This window comes from Elgaria multicarinata, chromosome 3 (assembly GCF_023053635.1).
Source record: "Elgaria multicarinata webbii isolate HBS135686 ecotype San Diego chromosome 3, rElgMul1.1.pri, whole genome shotgun sequence".
In the NCBI taxonomy this organism is placed as follows: Eukaryota; Metazoa; Chordata; class Lepidosauria; order Squamata; family Anguidae; genus Elgaria; species Elgaria multicarinata.
In genome coordinates, this window is record NC_086173.1 from 168,506,280 (window position 1) to 168,530,695 (window position 24,416).

At 41.5% G+C, this 24,416-nt stretch overlaps 2 protein-coding genes across 2 annotated transcripts in view; both read right to left on the minus strand.

Annotated features, from left to right (window-relative positions):
- The window catches only part of LOC134396281 (zinc finger protein 420-like), a 918,719-nt gene that overhangs the window by 612,078 nt on the left and 282,225 nt on the right, over positions 1-24,416 (minus strand). The window lies entirely within an intron of this gene.
- LOC134396432 (zinc finger protein 239-like) lies at positions 14,081-22,541 on the minus strand. The gene is made up of 2 exons (XM_063122935.1): positions 22,427-22,541; positions 14,081-15,966 (listed from the first exon to the last, which is right to left on the minus strand). Exons 1-2 carry the CDS (start codon positions 22,458-22,460, stop codon positions 14,909-14,911), a joined length of 1,092 nt encoding a protein of 363 aa, XP_062979005.1. The 5' UTR covers positions 22,461-22,541; the 3' UTR covers positions 14,081-14,908.

Here is a 24,416-nt window from a genome sequence, read left to right on the forward strand (position 1 = left end):
CAAAAAGCACATTTTTGCCAGGTGTTGTTCAGGCATCTGAGAGAGCTTTTTCATGTAAAGAATAACAGATTTATGTACACGGGCTCTCAGGGAGGGGAGGCCTATTTCTGTTCTTAGTAGAGCTCCAGGGATATTATGTGCCACTGCCAAGAGAGTGCGCAAGAAGTTATTCTGTATAGGTTCTAATTCATTTTGAGAGTAAACACCCCATATAGGTGGGCCGTACAAAAGATGTGCTATTATCTTGGCAGCGTAAACTTTTACTATAGGTTCGACTAAGTAATGTCACTTCGTATGATACAGCTTTTTAATAGGGCCTAGAAGGCGACTGCCGGAGGTTGAAATTGCTTCGATGTGGGCATGCCACAAGGTGTTCCCGAGAAATGAAGGCCCAAGTATTTGAAAGAGCAAGTCTGTTCAATAACTTGTCCGTCTAAGGTCCGTCTGTGACGAACATGTCTCTTAGCGAATACCACAACCTTAGTCTTGTTGTAGTTGACGATTAGGCCCTCCTGTTTGCAATACACTCCAAGTTGTGTAAGTCATCTCCTCATAACAACATGAGTTAATGAGATGAGGGCCATGTCATCAGCATAAAGCAAGGTGGGGACCTTCATCTTTCCAGTTGTCGGAGGGAAAAAGGTAGGAGCATAAAATTTTTGGGTCATATCATTAATATAAAGGTTAAATAATAGCAGAGCCAAAATACAGCCTCACACAGCAAATTTAAATTTAATGGTTGGTGGATGGTGGTCCATTTAAACATTCTCCCTTTTAATTTACAAGGATAATTATAGGTAATTTGAAGGACAGGATTCAGCTTGTCAGAGAGCGCCTTTAGAGTTCTGTCTGGTTCTGACGGAAACCAAGAGCGGATTCCCAGCCCCACTGACATCAGAGGCACCAGCCTCGACTGTTCAAAGGGACTTATGTTGAATTGATTGCTACATGCTTTGCGGTTGAATCGCCTATGACTCCAGACCAGGGTACCCATCTTCTGCACTCGTGATAGCTCATGTTTTTGTTTTTAAAAACATTCACAAGGGAGTTGCGAATATCCATTCCATAGTCCCCTCTTCTACTTTCAGTGTTCTTGGAAGTAGGGCTGTGCACCTCCTCAGACCCGAACCTTAAATCTGAATCGGGGTGGTTTGGCCCCTTCCGAACCGGATCCGAGGCAGTTCGGGTGAAGGCCGAGGCAGCCTGACGCTGAAGCCAATTGGCTCCGAAGCTTTGGGCCGCCTGAGTTTTTCAGAACCGCCTCTGCCCCCCACCTCACCCCACCCATCTCCTTACCTGCTGCCTCCGTCACCACCGCCATCTTTCTTCTGGCGGCTTCCGGTGCCACTGACAGAAATGAAAGGGAGTAGGCGGTGCGATATTAAGTTACCACTCAGCCTACTCCCTTTCATTTCCTTTTTTTTCCATAATTTTTTTTATTCTCTACAATACTTAAACATACACCATTACAATTAAACAAAATATACTACATAATTATTAATTAACATTAATATCTTATCTATATAACATAATCAAACTTAACATATAAGTGCACCCCCCCCACCTCGGGATCTCATTCCTGGTTCCAAAATCTCATACTTTCTTCGGCTGGTGGTTTCCCACTTCCCTTAAAGAACACAAATATTAGGAACTGCTTCCAGATTCCTTCAAAATCATTTGTTTTAGCTATACCTCTTCTCACTTTAATGTTACAAGTCAATTTGTCATTAATAGCTATATCCCATACTTCTTTGTACCATTCTTCAATAGAATAATCTCCTTGAATCTTCCAGTTCCTAGCTATGATCAATCTTGCTGCTGTCAGCAAATTCGATATCAATTCCTTAATTTCTTTTTTACATTTTAAATCTTCAAATAGTGACAGTAATGCAACTTTTGGTGTTTGTTTTATCTTCATTCCCACAATTTCTTCAATCTCTAAAAACACCATCTTCCACAATTTTTGTACATATTTGCATTCCCACCACATATGTAAATACGTTCCTTTCCCCCCCACATCCTCTCCAACACTTTGCTGATTGCTGATTATTTATCCTATTTAATCTAACCGGGGTTAGGTACCACCTCCATATAATTTTAAAGTAATTCTCTTTTATTCTCACTGACATATTTCTCAACGCTCTTTGTTTGCAAAGTCCCTCCCAGCTCTGTTGTCCTATTTGTACTTTCAAATCTGTCTCCCAAACCATTTCCCCTGAACTATCCATCGACCCTTTCTCCAACAATATTCTGTATATTTCACTCATTAATCCTTTTGACGCTATTTTTTCCCTTTATCATTTTCGTTTTTAAGTATTAATTCCTCAAATTTCGTCAACTCTCTACAATCTCTATTTTCTCTTACCCACTTTTTGGTCCACTGTTCTAATTGTCAATAATTTAACCAAGTTATTTTTTTATCTTTTAAAACCTCTTCCAAATCCTCTCTTGTATTCATTTCTCTTAACCAATCTCTTAATTTCATTTTATTTTTTTCTATTAAAACTTTACTTAGTCTACTCTTTAATTCCTCCGGGAAATTCTTTAACATTATTACCGGTGATTAAGGGGAGCTGCTCGAAAGCAGCTCCCCCTTATATTTACTCCAAATCTCCCAGTGAAACCTCAAGAGCGGATTACCTATACTTTCAGCCCATTTTTTCCTCCTTCCCTGAAGGATATATTTTCCAACTTCATCTCAATATTGCTTGTGGTTGTATCCTCCATCCAATCTAAATCTCCTGCTCCTATAATTGCTTCCACAATATGCCTTAACCTATTAGCTATATAATATAGGTTAATATTTGGGATACCCAATCCTCCCTTTTTTTGGCTTAAGTACCATTTATTCTTATTTACCCTCGCTTTCTTATCCCCATTACAATAATTATTTATGATATTTTGCCAACTTTTTATCTCTAATTCTGAAATTTTTATTGGTAACATCCTGAGCACAAAATTAATCTTTGCTAAAATCTTCATTTTTATTAATGCAATTCTTCTAAACCAGGATATATTTTTCCAATTTTACTAAAATCTCTTTTTTTAAACTATTAAGTTCTCCTTCTCTAAACTCTAAATTTTGTGTAATTTTAATTCCCAAATATCTAATCTGTTCTTTAACTCTCATTTCTATTCCTTTCCCTTCCCATTCCTTCTCTTCCTTTTTAGTATAATTGAATATCATCTCTGATTTGGACCAATTTATTCTTAACCCAGTAATTTCCTCAAATTCTCTCAGTTGTTGTTTAATTCTTTCCATCTTTCTTATTGGATTTTTAATAGTTAGTAAAGTATCATCCGCAAACATATTCAATTTTGTTTATTTTTTATCCCCTATTCCTTCTATCTCCCCATCATCTCTTATTGCATTCGCCAATAATTCCATAACTATTACAAACAGGACAGGCGAGAGTGGACATCCTTGTCTTGTCCCTCTGGCTAGTCGTATCTTATCCATAACTCCATCGTTCACTACCACTACGGCTGTATTTTGAGAGTATAGTTGTTCTATTATAGCTTTAAATTTATTTCCAAATCCCATTTTATTTAAAACCATCTTTAATGCTTGCCAGCTCACACAATCGAAAGCCTTAAAACTATCCAGTGCCAAAATTCCCGCTTTAACCTTAGAGTTTTTTATCACCTGTATTACATTTAAAACTCTTCCCACTAAATTATGCATTTGTCTACCTGCTACAAATCCACATTGGTCTTCTCCTATATATTCCACTATAAATTTATTTAACCATTTTGATAAAATAGTTGAGAAAATTTTTGCATCTTGATTTATTAATGAAATAGGTCTGTATGAATCAGGGACGGTCAAATCCTTATCTGGTTTTGGAATTAAAATTATCAATGAGTGTTCCCATGATTCTGGTATCTTCTCTCCCTCCAATATGGCATTATACAGCTTCAATAATTTCGGTACTAAAAACGTTTTAAAAACTTTATAATATTCCGGTCCTAAACCATCAACCCCAGGTGATTTACCCACTTTCAAATTCTCAATTACCTCTTCAATTTCTCTCTGCATTATTACCTTCTCCATTAACTCTTTATGTTCTATTTTTATTCCCTTCTTTATATACTTTTCTATATAAGCTTCCAACTTCTTTTTTTGAATATCCTTTCCCTTATATAGTTCTTGATAGAATTCTTGAAAGATTTTTATTTTACCCTTCATTATATGACGATAATTCCCTTGCTTATCTTTCAATATTCCTATCCCATTCCTAGCTTTTTCTTTTTGTGTGAGTCTGGCTAGCAATCTAGAATTTTTATTACTATTTTCAAAATACTCCCTTTTCATATAAGTTAGGTTTTTCTGAACTTGCTCTAAATTTATATTCTCTAGTTCTTTTTTCTTTGCTTGTATTTCTATTAATTTATATTTATTTTTAAATTGCCAATAATCTTTCTCCAAATTCTTAATCTCTACCTCCAATTTTTCCTGCACTGCAAGCTGTTGCCTCTTTAAATTACACATTTCTCTAATACAAATCCCTCTTGCTACCGCCTTCATGGTATCCCAAACAACTGCCCTTGCCGTTCCTCCCTTTTTATTAATTTCCCAAGTCTCTGACAGTTCCCTCTGCATTTTTTCTACTACTTTATTATACTTCAATATTTTTGTATTCATTTTCCACCTAAACGCTTCTTTATAATTCTTCCTAACTGTAAACTCTAAACTTAGCAATGCGTGATCTGTTACCTTTATTACCCCCGTTTCCATTTTACAAACCTTAGTTGCAAACTCTTTTGAAACAAATATATAATCTATCCTAGAGTATGTATGATGAACTGGAGAGTAATAAGAAAAGCCAGGATTTGCCCCACTAAGTAAACGCCAGCAATCCACATAATCTTTTTCTTTTACCAATTTGTTCAATATAGTAATATTATTTCTCTTTTCAGCACTAGTGGGATTTGACCTGTCCAATCTATTATCCATAACCATATTAAAGTCCCCAGCTAAGATAACATACCCCTCCTTAAATTCTTCTATTTATTTAAATAATTCTGTATAAAACTCTCTATGTCTCTCATTGGGGGCATAAACATTAACTAATGTATACGCTTTGCCTTCAATTTGACCCTTTATCATAAGATATCTACCATTATCATCCTTTTTTATAATTTCTAATATAAATCTGCTTTTTTAAAAAATCAGAATGGCCACTCCATTTTTTTTTAAGTCCCCAGTGACTTTTCATAATAAACTGACCATTTTATACATATTTCGTTTACCCCATCAAATTTCTGGTGTGTTTCTTGCAGCAAGATAATATCAGATCCTTCTCTATTTAACATTTGTTCAATTCTCCTCCTTTTCACGACTACCCCCAGAGCTTTTACATTAAGCGTTGATATTTTTATTTTCTTATCCATATTCAGCCTTTTGATACTCCTTCCGATCCCATGTGTTCTGCAACTCAAATTCACATACATAAAAACACAAAAACCATAAAACCCCCTTCAAATCCCTCCCTCCCACCCAATCCAACCTCCCCACCCCCACCCCACTCCCCACCTCTTTCCCCCCCAAATCCCCATAAGTCTATCACTCTGGCCATTGTCTACCCTTAGGGGAGGGGGGAAAGGCAGTGCTCCGCCTGACCAGCAAGACCTCTATGTTTTAACAAAATTTATATACTGTTATCTCATTATCAATTTATCAAGATTATTACATTCCAGACGCCCCAGCTTCACTTCTGTTCCCACCTGCTTCTTTCAAACTTGCACCATTATACAAACCCAAACTCTTCAGCAACTCCTTGCCCTGATCCAAGGAGGTTACTCTGTATTGCTTCCCAGCATGTGTAAACCTTAAAAAAAACAGGGTAACCCCAGGCATACTTTATTACATTCTTCATTAATATTTCAGTTATTGGTTTAACACTGCATCTCCATTGGAGTGTTTGCTGACAAAGATCGTTGTAAATTTGCACTGAAGTGCCTTTATATTGTATCAGAGCCATAGACCTCAATTTCTTCATAACTTGCTCTTTTTTGTAGTAGCTGCCAAATTTCATCAGGATGTCTTTAGTTGCTCCTCTGTATTTTGATCCTCCCACTCTATGAATCCTGTCCACATCACAGTCCTTTATTTCCAGATCAGGCATCATTCCTTTAAACCACTGCAAAATTACTTTTCTCAAATCCTCTCCTGATACTTCAACGAAGTTCTTAATTCGCAGTGTGGATCGTCGATTCTGGTCTTCTGATTGGATCTGCCTTTTCTCTTGATCCTGAAACTGTACATTACAACTTTTTTCAAAGACATCTTGCCGCTTCTCCAATAAATTTACTCCTGCTTCCAGTGTCTTTATGCTCCTGTCATTCTGTGCAATCTTGCCAGCTAACACATCCATCCTCTTGTCTGCCTTTTCAGAATGCTCATCCATTTTTTTAAAAAAGTGTAGCATTGTTTTCTAGTATGAAGCCCATCATGTCTGTCTAGAAAAACTGCCATGAGTGAGATAATGGCCTCATTCAGAAGACACTTTAAACCATGGCTTTAACCATGGCGAATAAAACAAAAAGCCTTATACACTGTGGTTAAAGCCATGGTTTAAGGTGTCTTCTGAACGCAGCCCAGCTGTCTGGCTTAACCACCCTGGATAAAGCCATGGATTAAGGCATCTTCTGAAAGGGCCCAATGTTATTTACAGCATTTATATACCACTCCACATCAGAACATTTTACAGAGCGGTGAAGAATAAAAGATAAAATGACAAAAAGGCAAAAGAAATGAAGCTCCATATTAAAAATTGTTATTTTAAAAAATCAGAGTACCGATAAAAGACCGATAAAAGGTCAGTCAAGGAAGGCTTCCTAGAATTAAGGTGTTTTCAGGAGGCGCTGGAAACAACACAATGTTGGCACTTCCTTGACCTCCTTCACGTTGAAGGGTCTTCTGCAACTGGACTCCAATTGAGACTTAAGTCCATGTGGAACCACCAGAAGCATCATCATCATCATCATCATCATCATCATCATCATCATCATCCTAATCGCCATGCAGGGCGTTGTGTGATGTTACACCTATACTAGGCCCGCTGCATTAACTAGGGTGACCATATGAAAAGGAGGACAGGGCTCCTGTATCTTTAACAGTTGTATAGAAAAGGGAATTTCAGCAGGTGTCATTTGTCTATATGGAGAACCTGGTGAAATCCCCTCTTCATCAGAACAGTGAAAGCTGCAGGTGCCCTGCCCTCTTTTAAATCTCGTCACTCTAGTATAGCTCCTGCAGCTTTAACTGTTGTGATGAAGAAGGAATTTCACCACAAATGACACCTGCTGAATTTCCCTTTTCTATGCAACAGTTAAAGATACAGGAGCTATACTAGAGTGACCAGATTTAAAAGAAGGCAGGGCACCTGCAGCTTTAACTGCAGGTTAAAGCAGGAGGAGCCCTGTCCTCCTTTTCATATGGTCATCCTACATAAACACTTCTCAGGCCAAGAACCCCCACTTGAAAACTTGAGGAAGGGCTAAATAAAAATGTTCCCCTAGCTATGAGGGAAACAGTTTTAATTGCGAATTTAATAAGCGAATTGGCCTGCTCCACCTTGCCCAGAGACGGAATAGAAGCGAACCAGGGACTCTTAGAAGCATGGCAAAGAGAAGCGGCCATAAGAGAAGCGCTTCTCTTTTCGCGGAGCGATCCGCCCGCCATTTGGGATAATTTCACCCATAGGATTGCATTGCGGAAAAGATTAGGGCATAACTGTGTTGTTCTTAAAGCTATCTTTCTGAAATTTCTTGTGCTTAGAGAGTTGTGGCTGGGGGTCATTCTCAGCCTACTCTCAGCACTCTGCGTGGTGCGGTTCGCTTGCTATATTTTTTTAAAAAATCAGGTAAAAAAAGCGGAAGAGGTACCTTTTTGAAGTGCTGAGAGGCAGATTCAAGTCCTAGTCATGATCACTTGATGAAGCATCCTCCAATCCCAAAATTGGAGGAGGGGATAGGCAAAACGGGATACTTAGTAACTTAGGATACTGGAAACTTCTCTTTCTTAGTCTGAACGGACTTTTCCCAGTGTTTTTTAAAAGAGTAGTCCCAGCAAATGCACAAAAACAACCTGAAATCATATATTAAGCAAATAAATAACAGATAGGAAACATAGCACTGCTACCCACCCTAACCTTGGTGAACAACTGAATAGATGTGGTGCAAGGGATGCGGTCCCCTAGGGCATGTGGATGTGCCCAGTGCACACACACTGTGTCCTGCCCTTGGAGGGTAATCAGAGCCCTCCAAAAAGTAACCCAGTGGAGAGATTGAAGCTAATGCCTGTCATGAGTTGAAGTGACAGGTAGCTTCTTAAGACTGGTACTTACTTAGGGCCAGTCAAAAATTGGCATATCCCCCTCCCACTGGGCACGTCCACTTTCCTCTTACTGGTAAAAGACAGACATAGCCTTTAAAAAAAAATTCTTCTTGTTGTTTATTCAGCAACACTGCTGCTTTTAATTCCACCCCTCCTTTGTTTGTTTGTTTATTTATTTATTTATTTATTTATTTATTTATTCCATTTTATATTTACACCCCATAGCCCAAGCTTTCCTGGCTTTTCCTCTTCAGTGAAGTCAGGCAGGCTTTCATTGTGGTTCAACTCATTGTTGTTGTTGTTATTATTATTATTGCTATTAAAATTAATTAGTACTGCTATTATTAATGTTACTATTGTTGTTGTTTAATAATGGCTGTGATCACAGTGAAGTCAATCAACTCTGAAGCAAGGATCACAAAGCTTTACTCTTATCCTCCTAGCCTCCTAGTTATGGGATGCAAAAGAAAAGGCATCTCTCTGTGCTGCTCCCACCTCACAGGGATGGTTTGCATTACTGGCTTTGAAACTATCCTTGGCTCACTTCCTTTTGCCCCCAGAAATGTCTGCTGCCTGCCTGCCTTTCCCCCGGGGTGCTGCTGTGGTGGGGCATCTGCCGGGACTGACTCGTCCATACTAGATCTATGGCATATCTCTGCCTGGCTCTCTGCCCGCCTGTCCTCCTCCTCTGTGACCGCCTCGCTTGGATGGTTTGCAATGCGTTACTGCTGGCTTAGAAAGAAACAAACCATCCTTTGCTCACTCCTTGGACCCGCCTTGCAGGGTTGGTTTGCAATGCGTTACTGCTGGCTTAAAAAGAAACAAGCCATCCTTGCCGCACTTCCTTGTGCCACCAGAAATGTCTGCTGCCTTCCTGCCTTCCCTCCCTCCTCCCCACACACAAGGGATGGTTTGTGTGTGTCTTGCTTTGACTCAGGGGATAAGTCCTTCCTGCGCTCACTTAGACATTTTGAAGTTCCAAATAATTTTTCAAGTGTGGAAGAAGATTCATATTTAGGGTTATCTACTCTCCAATTCATGGCATGTTGGGATTTCCTTTGAAATGGCCGCATTGAGCTGTCTGCAGCTTTAAATATCCCTGAGATACTGGGGTGTCCGATTTTCAAAAATTCCCCCAAAATCAGGGGAGGCTTGGATTGGCTTGAGTCTTGGCATGCATGTGTATACGTGCATGAGGTGTCATGGTGCCTAACTTGAGGTTTCTAACATGAAAATTGACGGAGGTATAGAAACGAGTGTTTGAATTGGGGTTAGGGGTGCTGCATTGGAGGTTAAAGCCCCCCAAAAAATCAGGGGATGATGGAATCTGCTTGAAACTTGCCATGAATGTGGATGTGCCTGCTTCCAAGTTTTTATCTGTCAAAATGTCGGAGAACAGTCAATGTCTGAAAATGGGGTGTCCGGTTTTCAAAAATTCCACAAAAATCAGGGGAGGCTTGGATTGGCTTGAGTCTTTGCATGCATGTGTATACGTCCATGAGGTGGATCCGGAGCTTCGCAGTGAACTGGAGTGGACTATAGGCGGATCGGAGTGGAGCAGAGCAGACCCGATCTGGAAGTTGCGGATCTGGAAGAGAAGCAGATCGGGGGGATCCGTGCACACCCCTAATTATTATTGTTAAAACCATCATTTTTAAAGATAAAGAGATGAAACTTTGCACCATTATAGGTTTTAGGTAGTGCTTTAGCCACACCAAATTTGATACAGATCCGTTCATCCATTGATTTATTTGGAATTTTTTAAAATTTGAGGATTTAAAATTATTATTTAAAAGATAAAGAGATGAAACGGCACCATGATTACTCTTAACAAGGACTTTAGCAATGCCAAGTTTGAAACAGTTCTGTTAATCCATTGAGTTTTAGGATTTTTAAAAAAAGTTTCAGGTTTTAAAATTATTTTTTAAAAATGACCTTTTTAAAGATAAAGGGCTGAAAGTTGGCACGATGATAGCTCAAGGAGAGAATTAGCCATGCCAAGTTTGAATCAGATCTGTTCATCCATTGTTTTTTAAGGATTTTTTTAAAAGTTCAAAGTTTTAAAATAATTGTGTTTTAAACTGCTGGAGCCATATCCTTCAAATTCAGGTTGTCAAACCTCCACTTTGGGGTGTTGCACATTGAGCAGTTTCAGCCCTTGGCATTAAAAGGATCTCCAGTCTTTAGGTAAGAAGTTCTGGGCACGCAGGGCACCTTTCCTGTTGCAGGTTTGGTGTGCAGTCGGGTACCTGGAGCTCAGCAGAGGCAAGGCATGCACAAATCCAAATGTGGGAAAGGAGAGGTCAGTCAAAGCCACCCACAGGGCAAAACAGAATGGGCTAGAGGCCTTTTTCTCAAATTTCCACATCATGGGCGATGAAGGGTCATCTTTAGAGAAAAACTCTCACGACCAACAGTAAAGTGCCAGTCGAGAGAGAGGCTCTCTTCTTTACGGATGCCCTGTTGCTGCAAATGTTGAAACCTGGCATATCATTGTTTTGCTTTGCTACCACTTCCCTTCCACTTCACTTTGTACACTTGTGAGCTAGGCTCTGACTGCACTGCTGGGATGCAATGCAGAACATTTGAAGTGCACACCAGAGAAAAATAGATAGATTTGTGGCTTTGGCTGGCTGGCATATCTCTTAGAGACAGAGTTAGACTGAAGACACAACTCAGAGATGGCTGTAGCTGAGCCCTGAGAGGCTGCTATACCACACAGAGCCTTTTAAAGAGTGTCTCAGAGTCCAGTTTTGGTGCAGGCAGAGGTGGCTGGAGGTGGAGTTTTTCTTTTAAAAAAACAAGAGTTACTGGATACAACCAAGCCATAAGCTGTTGCCCTACCGCCAGCCACAGGGTACAAGTGCACAGCCTGTCTGGACCGTTGGGATACTTTGGCAAAGAGAGGTGGGTGGGGGATTATTTGAGGGTGGAGATGTTAGCTGGCTGGCATAAGGCAGAGAGAGGCTGAAGGCAACCCAGATGCACCTGTAGCTTGGCCCTGAGACTGGCTTGCCATGCAGAGTGTTTTAAGAGTGCATCAAAGTTGTGCAGGGGGAGAGGAGGTGGAGGCAGCTTGTGGCAGAGGTTTTTAAAGTATTGGGCAAAAGGTGGGATATGATGATGATGATGATGATGTAAGAGTCACCAGACATGACCAAGCAATAACCTGCAATAAGCAATATCCCAAGCCACAAGTGTACAGCCTAGCTGGACCATTGGGAGACTTTGGGGGAGAGAAAGAGAGAATGTTTGAGGCTGGAGGCTTTGGTTTGTCTGCAATGACTTAGAGTGAGAGACAACAGAGGCTGCACAGACAACCCAGAGAAATGGATTGTAACTTAGCCCCATGGTGCTGGCATGAAACGCAGGGCATTAGGAAGAGAGTCTCACACAAGCCTTGAGAAGCTAATGTATATAAGTGAGAAGTGTGAATGGGCAAAGTAGCGTTCTCTGCCACAACACCCATCCTAATGTTAGAGTAGAGAAACTTGTGACAATTATACACAAGCTTTTTTAAAAAATTGAAACTTAAAAAAGCCAGCCATCTGGCCAGCCAGTAGCAAACCCTGAAAACAACAGCAGCAGCTTGCAACGAGTGAAATTACAGTCAGAAAAGGAATTTGAGGGAAGGGGAGAATGTAACACACAGAGTATAGCAAAAGCTTCAAAGTACAGCAAAACCTACAAAAGTAGGAGTGAGTGAAGTTAATTTCAGATACATTGAATCTCTTACTTGTTCTTAATTCAGTGATTTTAACATTAAAGTATTATGTAGAACAGATTTGTCTTAAATGTGTGCTGTAAAATCAGACATGTGACTATGGTGTTACCCCCCCCAAGTCAGTTTCCAAATGTATGTCTGCAGTTTGTAAGTCTGTGGTTTTTAGAATGTTGGCCTGAGGGGGAGGAGTTAGAATGTCTGGGGAGGGGGGAGGAGTGATATATAAGGGAAGGACTGAGGGGATTGAGCGAGACTTTTTAGGTACTCTTAGAGTCGTTAGGGCTCTCTGTGCTTTAGCTCTCTGTGTTTAGAGTACTTGGGTCTGGAGAATTTGAAGTTCAGGGTAGAGAGTGGTGTCCTTGGAGTGTGGTGTCCACATAGTTGATGTATATTAAACAATACCGATAATAAAGAAAGCTCAAGCGTGATTGTGTGAAAGGAAAGCGCATGTGTGAATAGGTGAAAGGATTGGATGAAAGGTTTCAGAAAGGTTTTTAAATGTTTTATTTGAAACAGAGCTTGTGAACTTTCAAAATAAGTTTTAATTACTTTGTTTTAACTACCACAAAAATCCCACATGTCTGTTTGGCATTTATCATCTGAAGTTTATACATCTAGCACTCACTCTGACAATAATTCACCTCAGCACATATAACTCACAGTATTCTAATTTATTATTGAAATCCTTCTCCATTTAACCCCTTTCTCCACATAGTTTGGAGAAAGGCAGTGTTTGTCCCTCGCCTCAGGCATATCAAGCAGTGGTGCTTGGCTTGAGCAGGGAGTAGCCACGGGCAGGCCTAGTGTTCAGAGCCTGTGTCGTGGCAGTGACCAAGGCTATGTTCGGGTGGGCACACCCCCTTGGTGCTGGACACCCCCCCTTGCCGACCATGTTGTCCCCCTTTTTGGTTTCCAAAATATAGTCACCCTAATGTTTAGAGGATGATCAGGGGTCTGGAAACAAAGCCCTATGAGGAGAGAATGAAAGAACTGGGGATGTTTACCCTGGAGAAGATTGAGGGGAGACATGATAGCTCTTCTAAATGATTTGAAAGGTGGTCACACAGAGGAGGGCCAGGATCTCTTCTCAGTCACTCCAGGATGCAGGACACAGAATAATGGGCTAAAGTTACAGGAAGGCAGATTCCGGCTGGACATCAGGAAAAACTACCTGTTAGAGCAGTACGACAATGAAACCAGTTACCTTGGAAGGTTGTGGGCTGTCCCACACTAAAGTCATTCAAGAGGCAGCAGGACAACCATCTGTCAGGGATGCTTTAGGGTGGATTCCTGCATTGAGCAGGGTTTGGACTCAATGACCTTGTAGGCCCCTTCCAACTCTGCTATTCTATGATGCTATAAATGATACACTAACCATTTATAGGGCTTCTCCACATTGTGAATTCTTTGAGGACACTTAAGGTTAGTGCTCTGAGCAAAGCTCTTTCCACACTCTAAGCATTTATAGGGCTTCTCCCCAGTGTGAATTCTTTGATGCCACTTTAGGCATGTGCTGCAAGCAAAGCTCTTCCCGCATTCTAAGCATTCATAGGGCTTCTCCCCAGTGTGAATTTCTTGATACAGCTTAAGGCTGAAGCTGTGAGAAAAGTTCTTCCCGCATTCTAAGCATTTATAGGGCTTCTTCCTAGTGTGAATTCTTTATTTTTTTTATTTTTTAAAAGAACTTTTTTATTGCAATACAAAACAACAACAACAACATACATGTTGAATAAATGTTAACTACAATTAATAAAAACAACAACAACATACTACATAAATGTTGAATAAATGTTGAATACATAATATCATAACTACATAACATAATCAGACTTAACATATAAGTGCACCCCACACCTCGGGATCTCATTCCTGTTTCCAAAACCTCATACTTTCTTCTGCTGGCGGTTTCCCACTTCCTTTAGAAAACACAAATATTAGGAACTGTTTCCAAATTCCTTCAAAATCATTTGTTTTAGCTATACCTCTTCTCACTTTAATATTACAAGTCAATTTATCATTAATAGCTATATCCCATACTTCTTTATACCATTCTTCAATACAATAATCCCCTTGAATTTTCCAGTTCCTAGCTACTATCAATCTTGCTGCAGTCAGCAAATTCGTTATCAATTCCTTAATTTCTTTTTTACATTTTAAATCTTCAAGTAGTGACAGTAATGCAACTTTTGGTGTTCGTTCTATCTTGATTCCCACAATTTCTTCAATCTCCAAAAACACCATCTTCCACAATCTTTGTACATATTTGCATTCCCACCACATATGTAAGTACGTTCCTTTTTCCTCACAACCTCTCCAACAGTTTGCTGAATGCTGATTATTTATCTTGTTCAATCTAATCGGAGTTAGGTACCACCTCCACATAATTTTGAAATAATTCTCTTTTATTCTCACTGACATATTTCTCAACACTCTTTGTTTCCATAGTCCCCCCCAGCTCTGTTGTCCTATTTGTACTTTCAAATCTATCTCCCATACCATTTTTCCTGAACTGTCCATTAACCCTTTCTCCAACAATATTTTATATATTTCACTCATTAACCCTTTTAACGCTAAGCTTTCTACCTTACATTTTTCTCTTTTAACTATTAGTTCCTCAAACTTCGTCAATTCTCTACCATCTCTATTTTCTATTACCCACTTTTTAGTCCACTGTTCTAATTGCCTATACTCTAACCAAGTTATTTTTTTTTCTTTTAAAACCTCTTCCATGTCTTCTCTTGTATTCATTTCTCTCAACCAATCCTTTAATCTCATTTTATTTTTCTCCATTAAAAATTTACTTAATCTGCCCTTCAGTTCCTCCGGGAAATTCTTTAGCATTATTACCGGTGACAGAGGGGAGCTGCTCGGAAGCAGCTGTGAATTCTTTGATGCTGCTTAAGGTTAGTGCTTTGAGCAAAGCTCTTTCCACACTCTAAGCATTTATAGGGCTTCTCCCCAGTGTGAATTCTTTGATGCCGTTTAAGGTTTGAGCTCAGAACAAAGCTTTTCCTGCATTCTAAGCATTTATAGGGCTTCTCCCCAGTGTGAATTCTTTGATGCTGCTTAAGGTTAGTGCTTTGAACAAAGCTCTTTCCACACTCTAAGCATTTATAGGGCTTCTCCCCAGTGTGAATTCTTTGATGCCGCTTAAGGTTTGAGCTCAGAACAAAGCTTTTCCCGCATTCTAAGCATTCATAGGGCTTCTCCCCAGAGTGAATTTCTTGATGCAGCTTAAGGCTGAAGCTGTGAGCAAAGCTCTTCCCGCATTCTAGGCATTTATAGGGCTTCTCCCCAGTGTGAGTTCTTTTATGCTGCTTAAGGTTAGTGCTTTGAACAAAGCTCTTTCCACACTCTGAGCATTTATAGGGCTTATCCCCAGTGTGAATTCTTTGATGCTGCTTAAGGGTCGTGCTCCGAGCAAAGCTCTCTCCACACTCTACGCATTTATAGGGCTTCTCCCCAGTGTGAATCCTTTGATGCTGCTTAAGGCTTGTGCTGAATGCAAAGCTCTTTCCACACTCTAAGCATTTATAGGGCTTCTCACCAGTGTGAGTTCTTTGATGCCGCTTAAGTTTTGAACCCTGAGCAAAGCTCTTTCCGCACCCTAAGCTTTCATAGGGCTTCTCCCCAGTATGAACTCTTTGATACAACTTAAGTTGTGTGTTGAAACTGAATTGTTTTTCACACTCGCTAATATGAACCTTCTGAGTCTTTATATCCCAAGAGCTTTTCCTCTGGTTCTTCCTGTTGTGAATGTTCTTTTTTCTTGTTGCTTCTAGTATTGGAGTTTCACAGACGACTGATCCTTCAAAAGAAATGGATTTGTTTTCCCTCTTCTCTTCAGTTTCAGTTTTCCTTCTCTGGTGTAGGCCATTTTTCTTGCTCTCCCTGTGATCACCTGCAAGTATAAACAGAGAAATCGTCTTGAAATCTTGGAACAAAACCAACGGTTGCAGATTTGATTCACAGGATATATATAAAAAAATCGTTAGTGAGGCAGATCCTTCCAAACAGATTAAACATCCCGATGATCAATAGAACGAAGAACTAGACTGCTATACAATGCTTTCATTTTTTGGGAATATCTCACATAAAGTAGCTCTGTTCGGAGCTATTAGTGCGCAAAAAAATGGTCACCAGCCCGGAAGCATTTCTGTGTCAATTTGGAACAGAGATGCCTCCCCCCTTTTGTCATTTAAAGTGACATCTTGCCCTCAATATTTCACCAATCTTCTTGAAATGTGCAGGGTATATAAAACCAGCATTTCTTTCTGGCAGTACTCCGTTTCAGAAAGATTGGTGAAGTATTTTTCATTTTAGGATGCTAAAATGACCCACCCCCCAATAACTCATTTTAACATGGTGGAATGCTTTTTTTACTGAGCATCCTTAACACAGGGAACACTGCCGTGTTCTTTGTAATCCAGCAACAGTAACCATACAAAGTAGTACAGATTTTTACTTTCCATCTCCCGGAGATTTAACAGTCCTCCGAGGTTATGACATGTCCTCAGAGCCAAGTGGCAGAATTTAGCAACCTTATAGGTAACTGAGGGGTTTCCATCGGCAAGGAGGAACATGGTATAAATATTCTTCGGTGTCACCTGTAAAGTCCTGTAGTAGAGGATGGATTAAGCCTGACCGGGCCTCTGAGTAGAACGAGCAGTGTAAAAGCACATGAGAGGATTCTCTATCTCACCTGAATCACATGGGCATAACCTTTGGGGGACTGGAATTCCTGGATATCTGCCTTCTGTGAACTTGGAAGGGAGAGTTTATAGCAAGCCCTAGTAAAGCCCTCCTGTATTTATACTATGTAAGGGAGCTCAGATAGGCCACAAGGCCAATGCCCTGCATAACTTGAGGAGAACAGTAAATATATAGGATTTGGCTTAGATCGTTCTGCAGTTCAATATCCCAAATACGCTGCTTAACAAGGTCTTTGGCTTTTTCTAAACCTATGGCTAGTAGATGTTCTGTAGAGAGCCCATAGGTGCATCATTTCTCTTTGATAATGTTCCACAATTACAAGTAATAATTGTCTTGTAAAGTTAGTAGAGGTGTGCTCCGCTCCGATTAGAATCGGTGAATCAAAAGCGAATTGGCCTGCACTGCCTTGCCCATAGGCGGAGTAGAAGCGGACCTCGGACCCTTAGAAGCACGGCAAAGAGAAGCGCCCATAGGCGGAGTGCTTCTCTTTTCACGGTGCAATCCGATCGCCATTTTGGAAAATTTCGCTCATAGGATTGCATTGCAGAAAAGAATAGGGGATAACTGTGTTGTTTTTTAAGCTATGTTTCTGAAACTTCTTGTGCTTAGAGAGTCATGGCTGGGGGTCATTTTGAGCCTACTCTCAGCTCTCTGCGTGGTGTGGTTTGCTTGCTAGAATTTTTTAAAACATCGGGTAACAAAAGCGGGAGAGGTACCTTTTTGAAGTGCTGAGAGGCAGAGTCATGATCACATGATCACAAAGTTGGAGGATGGGATAGGCAAAACAGGTAACTTGGGATACTGGGAAACTTCTCTTTTATTAGTCTGAACGGACTTTTCCCAGTGTTTTTTAAAACAGTAGCCCCACCAAATGCACAAACACAACCTGAAATCATTTTACTAAGCAAATAAATAACAGATAGGAAACACAGCACTGCTAACCACCCTAACCTTGGTGAACAACTGAATAGATGTGGTGCAAGGGGATGAGGTCCCCTAGGGCATGTGGACGTGCCCAGTGCACACACACACACTATGTCCTGCCCTGGAGGGTCATCAGAGCCTTCCAAAGGTTAACCAGTGGAGACTAATGCCTATCATGAGTTGAAGTGAAAGGTCGCTTCTTAAAGACTGGTCCCTAGACAGGGCCAGTCAAAACTGGCACAGTTCCCCCTCCCCCTGGGCACGTCCACTTCCCTCTTACTGATAAAAGACAGATATAGCCTTTTAAAAAAAATTCTTGTTGTTTATTCAGCAACACTGCTGCTTTTAATTCCACCCCTCCTTTGCTTATTTATATTAACATTATTATTTTGTTGTTGTTTAATAATGGCTGTGATCACAGTGCAGTCAATCAACTCTGAAGCAAGGATCACAAAGCTTTACTCTTATCCTCCTAGCCTCCTAGTTATGGGATGCAAAAGAAAAGGCATCTCTCTGTGCTGCTCCCACCTCACAGGGATGGTTTGCATTACTGGCTTTGAAACTATCCTTGGCTCATTTCCTTGTGCCCCCAGAAATGTCTGCTGCCTGCCTGCCTTCCCTCCCTCATCCCCTGCCTACCTCGCAGGGATGGTTTGTGTGTGTCTTGCTTTGACTCAGGGGATAAGTCCTTCCTGCGCTCACTTAGGCTTTTTGAAGTTCCAAATCAATTTTTCAAGTGTGGAAGAAGATTCATATAGGTTTATCTCTACTCCCCAATTCATGGCATGTTGGGATTTCCTTTGAAATGGCCCCACTGAGCTGTCTGCAGCTTTAAATCCCTGAGATACTGGGGTGTCCGATTTTCATAAATTCCCCAAACATCAGGGGATGATGGGATTGGCTTGAGTCATGGCATGCATGTGTATCCATGGATAATCTATCATGGTGCTGCGTTTGAGGTTTCCAACGTGAAAATTGACGGAGATATCAAAAGGGGTGTGAATTGGGGTTATGGGTGGTGCGTTAGAGGTTAAAGCCCTGCCAAAAATCAGGGGATGATGGGATTTGCTTGAAACTTGGCATGATTGTGGATCTAGATGGCTTCTAAGAGGGTGCCCACTTCAAAAAAAATTATCTGTCAAAATGTCGGAGAACAGTCCATGCCTGAAAATGGGGTGTCCGATTTTCATAAATTCCCCCAAAATCAGGGGAGGCTTGGATTGGCTTCAGGCTTGGCAAGCATGTATGGATAAGCTATTATGGTGCCTAACTTGAGGTTTCTAATATGAAAATTGACAGAAATATAGAAAAGGGTTGTTTGAATTAGGGTTAGGGCTGCTGCATTGGAGGTTAAAGCCCCCCCCCCAAAATCAGGGGATGATGGAATCTGCTTGAAACTTGCCATGAATGTGGATGTGCCCGCTTCAAATTTTTTTTCTGTCAAAATGTCGGAGAACAGTCCATGTCGGAAAATGGGGTGTCTGATTTTCATAAATTCCCCAAAAATCAGGGGATAATGGGATTGGCTTGAGTCTTGGCATGCATGTGTATCCATGGATAATCTATCATGGTGCCGTGTTTGAGGTTTCTAATGTTAAAATTGACGTAGTTCTAGCATGGGACTTGATTTGGGGTGAGTTAAAATGTTTAAGCCCCGCCAAAAATCAGGGGATGATAGGATTTGCTTGAAACTTGGCATGAATGTGGATCAGATTGCATCTGTGACAGTGCCTGCTTCAATTTTTTTTATCTGTCAAATTGTCAGAGAACAGCCCATGTCTGAAAATGGGGGTCCGATTTACAAAAATTCCCCCAAAATCAGGGGACGCTTGGATTGGCTTGAGTCTTGGCATGCATGTGTATCAATGGATAATCTATCATGGTGCCAAGTTTGAGGTTTCTAACATGAAAATTGACGGAAATATCAAAAGGGGTGTGAATTGGGGTTATAGGTGGTGCATTAGAGGTTTAAGCCCCGCCACAAATCACGGGATGATGGGATTTGCTTGAAACTTGGCATGATTGTGGATCTAGATGGCATCTGTGAGGGTGCCCACTTCCAACTTTTTTATCTGTCAAATTGTCAGAGAACAGTCCATGTCTGAAAATGGGGTGTCTTATTTTCAAAAATTCCCCCAAAATCAGGGGACACTTGGATTGGCTTGAGTCTTGGCATGCGTGTGTATACGTCCATGAGGTGTCATGGTGCGAAACTTGAGGTTTCTAACTTTAACAGAAAAAAAGTTGTATACTTTTTTGGATTTCAATGCAAGCTTACGGGGGGGAAAGCGGAGCTCCGATCCAGATCCGGAGCTCCGCAGCGGAGCGGACTATAGGTGGAGTGGGGCAGAGCGAAGCGGCCCAATCCGCAAATTGCGGATCTAGAAGAGAAGTGGATCGGGGGGTCCGTGCACACCCCAAAAAATTAGGGGAAACAGCCCCGCTGGGGTCAGCTTAAGTCTAAGCCAGGTAAATATAGTAATTTGCCACACATTAGCTTCAATTCTAATTAATCCAATCTCCATTCGTAATGTCGCATTGGAGACACTTCTTGGTGTCAGAAATAATGACCTTAAGAAGCCCAATTGTATTTTCTCATATATGGCTAACTTGGAAAATGGTCCCAATTGTGCTCCATACAAGAGCTGTGCTCTCGATTTTGCCACAAACAGTTTAATTGCAGCTGGAATAAAATTTCCTCCTCGTGTACGAAAGAACCTCAGAACGGCTGCTGAGCTTTTCTTGGCAAGTGAGGAGGTAGAGTTATTCTGTGCCGTTTTCCTTCTAGAAGCTTGTAAAACGACAGCTAGATATTTAAAACAAGAGACTTGTTCTATCTCATTGTTCTCTATATACCATCTGCGGATCTTTTTGCTATTGGCAAACATCATAATCTTTGAATTAGTGTAATTGATTAGTAATCGGTCCTCGTTACAATGTAGGGCAACGGCCTTTAAGGCTCTTCTAAGGCCTACTGGAGACAAGGAGAGAAGGACCGCGTCGTCTGCATACAGCAGTATGGGTAGTCTTTTAGTTGCTATTTTTGGGGCATGTATATCTAAAGCTTGGAGCCCTTGGATCAAGGAGTTTATATATATATATGTTAAACAGATGTGGGGCCAGAACGCCTCCTTGCTCCCCCTATTGGCTGCAATTGGGTTGGAGAGCTGACCTTCTCTGTTAAATCTTACTCTAAGGCTTGTGTTACTATACAATTTAGCCATCAACCGTAGTAGGCGTTTATCAATTGTGGTGCTTTTAAGTTTTCCCCATAAATTGGATCTTGGGATCGAGTCGAATGCCGCTTTAAAATCTACAAAGGCTGCATATAGCCGGGAGCTACTGCTACGGGTGTATTTTACTGCCGAATGTTGCAGAATTAGGCAGTGATCTAAAGTAGATCTGCCTGTCCTGAATCCTGCTTGTTCATCCTCAAGTATACTTTGATAGTATACTTGATTGGTCTATCGTTTGCTGGGTCATTCCTAGCCCCAGCAAACGATAGATGAGATCAAAATGAATTTGATCTCATTTCTCGATCGGGTGACTTCCCTTGTGGACTGTGGGAATATTGTGGACATAATTTACCTTGACTTCAGCAAAGCTTATGACAAAGTACCACATGATATGCTGATTTAAAAAAACTAGCTAAAAGTGGGCTAGACGGAACAACTATTAGGTGGATTCACAGTTGGCTACAGAATCGGACTCAAAGAGTGCTTCTCAATGGTACCTTCTCAAACTGGGGGAGGTAATGAGCGGGGTTCTGCAGGGCTCAGTCCTGGGCCTAGTGCTCTTCAACATTTTTATTTGTATTTATTTATTACATTTATATTGTCCTTTTTTCCTACAAGGAACCCAAGGCGGTGTTATCCTCAGAACAACAACCCTGTTAAGTAGGTCGGCCTGAGAGTATGTGACTGGCCCAAAGTCACCCAGTGGGTTTCCATGGCCGAGTGAGGATGAGAACTCAGAGCTCTCATAATTGTTAATGATTTGGACAAAGAGATGCAAGGAATGTTGTTCCCTGCCTTGATGTTGTTCCCAGCCTCGATCAGAGTGGGGAGTCGGGTAAGAAATAAAATTATTATTATTATCATAAAATCTGCAGGTGACACAAATTTGCGTGGCATAGCTAATACCCTGCAAGACAGAAAGAAGTTTCAAAGTGATCTTGATAGGCTGGAGTGCTGGGCTGAATAGAACAGAATTAGATTTAATAGGGATACTACAAACAAGAAGGAATTTGGAATTGTTGTAGATCACAAGCTGAATATGAGCCAACAGTGTGATGTCGCCGCAAAAAATGCAAATGCTATTCTGGGCTGCATTAAAAGAAGTAGAGCTTCCAAATTGTGTGAAGAACTGGTTCTCCTCTACTCAGCATTGGTTAGGCCTCATCTTGAGAATTGTGTCCAATTCTGGGCACCTCACTTCAAGAAGGATGCAGACAAGCTGGAACGTGTTCAGAGGAAGACAACGAGGATGATCAGGGGCCTGGAAACAAAGCCCTATGAAGAGAGACTGAAAGAACTGGGCATGTTTGGCCTGGAGAAGAGTGAAGGCAGACATGAGAGCACTCTTCAAATACTTGAAAGGTTGTCACACAGAGGAGGGCCAGGATTCTTCTCGATCCTCCCAGAGTGGAGGTTGTGGGCTCTCCCACACTAGAGGTGTTCAAGAGGCAGCTGGATAGCCTTACTCAGAGGAACCCCATTCCTTACCCAGAGAAGCCAGGATCCCACAATTCTCCTCCATGACTTCTGTGTACAGAGTCCTTTGGACTGGATCAAGCAGAGCCCACTCCTCCTCCAAGAAATGTACAGCCACCTGCTCAAAAGTCACCGGAACCTGAAAGCAGCAGAAGAAATGATGATCTCTTTAAGCATTCTGTAGCAATCCCTGATGACAAGGATGGTGAGGTCCTCCTTCTGAATGCCAGAGCTTCGTGAGTGGCATTCAAGGCCTTCCCAGCAGCCATCTTGGAGAAGTGCAAAGGCTAAAGGGGCAGGTTCTTCCAGGACCAAAGAGATATGCAGGGGACGGAGGCACCCCAGGACTCCCCTACCTGCCCAGGCTGTGCAGAAACCGCTTCCACTCCACCACCAAGCCAAAGAGGCCTAGAAGGATCCCCCAGGATCAGTTCACTTCCCCTGCAGGTTCTTCCGCTCCCTGTGAGGAAGGCAAAGAAGGTGGGAAGGTGAGAAGTAAAGTTAACATTCTTAAGCATTCCCATTTTCATTGTTTTATTGGAATCAGTGTTGATTGATTGATTGATTGATTGATTGCATTTGTTTACCATCCCACAGCCAAAGCTCTCTGGGCAGTTAACATAACATAAAAGCACTTAAAAATAATTTGCAACTATTAAAAACCACAAAAACATACAATATACATATACATATAAAACTACTATAAAAAGTTTTAAAACTAGGACCCTAAAAAAACAGACCCAGGCTAATTACATATTGCTAATTTCATATTGCTCGACCTGGCACTGAAATATAACAATGTCGGCGGCAGAAGAACCTCATTGGGGAGATTGTTGCACAGTTCGGGGGCCACCACAGAGAAGGCCTCTCCCTTGTTGTTGTCCTCCGAACTTCCCTCTGAGTAGGCGCCTGGAGGAGGACCTTAGTTGTGGAGTGTGTAAGACCGGGCTAGAGTGGGTCTGATACCCTTGAACCACGTTACTAAACAACATTTCCTTTTTGAGTATCTCCCCCAGCAAAATCAGGCTCAAGGAGAACGTTAAGGCAGCTCATGCACCTCAGGCGTAATAGAGGGAGGGGGACCATGGGGAAATACGTCCACTAATCCTTACCCAGTGAGGAGGATCCTCCGTCCCCCTCCTGCAAGATCCACCTGTCCAGCGGCCTCTGTGTGATGCCCGGTGGAGCCTTCTCTGCCTCAGGGGAATCTGTGGGTGCTCTGGCCAACATCCCCTGGACCTGGAGCAGGAGGGAGGATTCCAGGCAGAGAAGAGAGATTGGAGAAGGAAAGAAACTGGTCAGGTCAAGGCCAAGGACAGCGTTTCCCAATCGCTTTACCTTTCAGGTCTCATTGTAAAGTTGTTCTACCATCCAAGACACACAGTGAGGTGTCTTTGTCAGGGGGCTAAGATATCATCCCTGGCATAAGCAAAGTGCTTTAGGAAAGGAAAGGAACCTCTCATGCAAGCACTGAATCATTACTGACTCTTGGAGGGATGCCAGCTTTCGCTGATGTTTTCTCTCCGGCCTTATAGCGGGGTGGTTTGCCGTTGCCTTCCCCGGCCATTATTACCTTTCCCCCAGCTAACTGGGTACTCATTTTACCGACCTCTGGAGGATGGAAGGCTGAGTCGACCTGAGCCGGCTGCCTGAAACCAGCTTCTGCTGGAATCGAACTTAGGCCGTGGGGAGAGTTTCAGCTGCAGAAACTGCTGCTTTACCGCTCTGCGTAACACGAGGCTAAAAGTGCTTTAACACCCTCCAGCCTGGCTGCTTCATCGTCGTTTGAAACTTAATATGCCAAAGACTGAATTGCTTGTTTTTCCTCCTAAACCTTCTCCTCATCACTCATTCTCTCTTACTGTCAATGATGTTACGCTTACTCCGGTCAAGGAAGCTCATAGTCTTGGCTTTATATTTGATTCCTCGCTCTCCTTTATTCCTCATATTGAGGTAGTAGCTAAATCCTGTCGTTTCTTCCTGTATAATATTGCCAGGATTC

Coding starts and splice junctions, on each gene's coding strand:
- LOC134396432 (XM_063122935.1), bottom strand. CDS start 22,460: ATGGAGGAGAATTGTGGGATCCTGGCTTCTCTGG. Junction 15,967..22,426: donor TGGGATCCTGGCTTCTCTGG/GTAAGGAATGGG, acceptor TTATACTTGCAG/GTGATCACAGGGAGAGCAAG.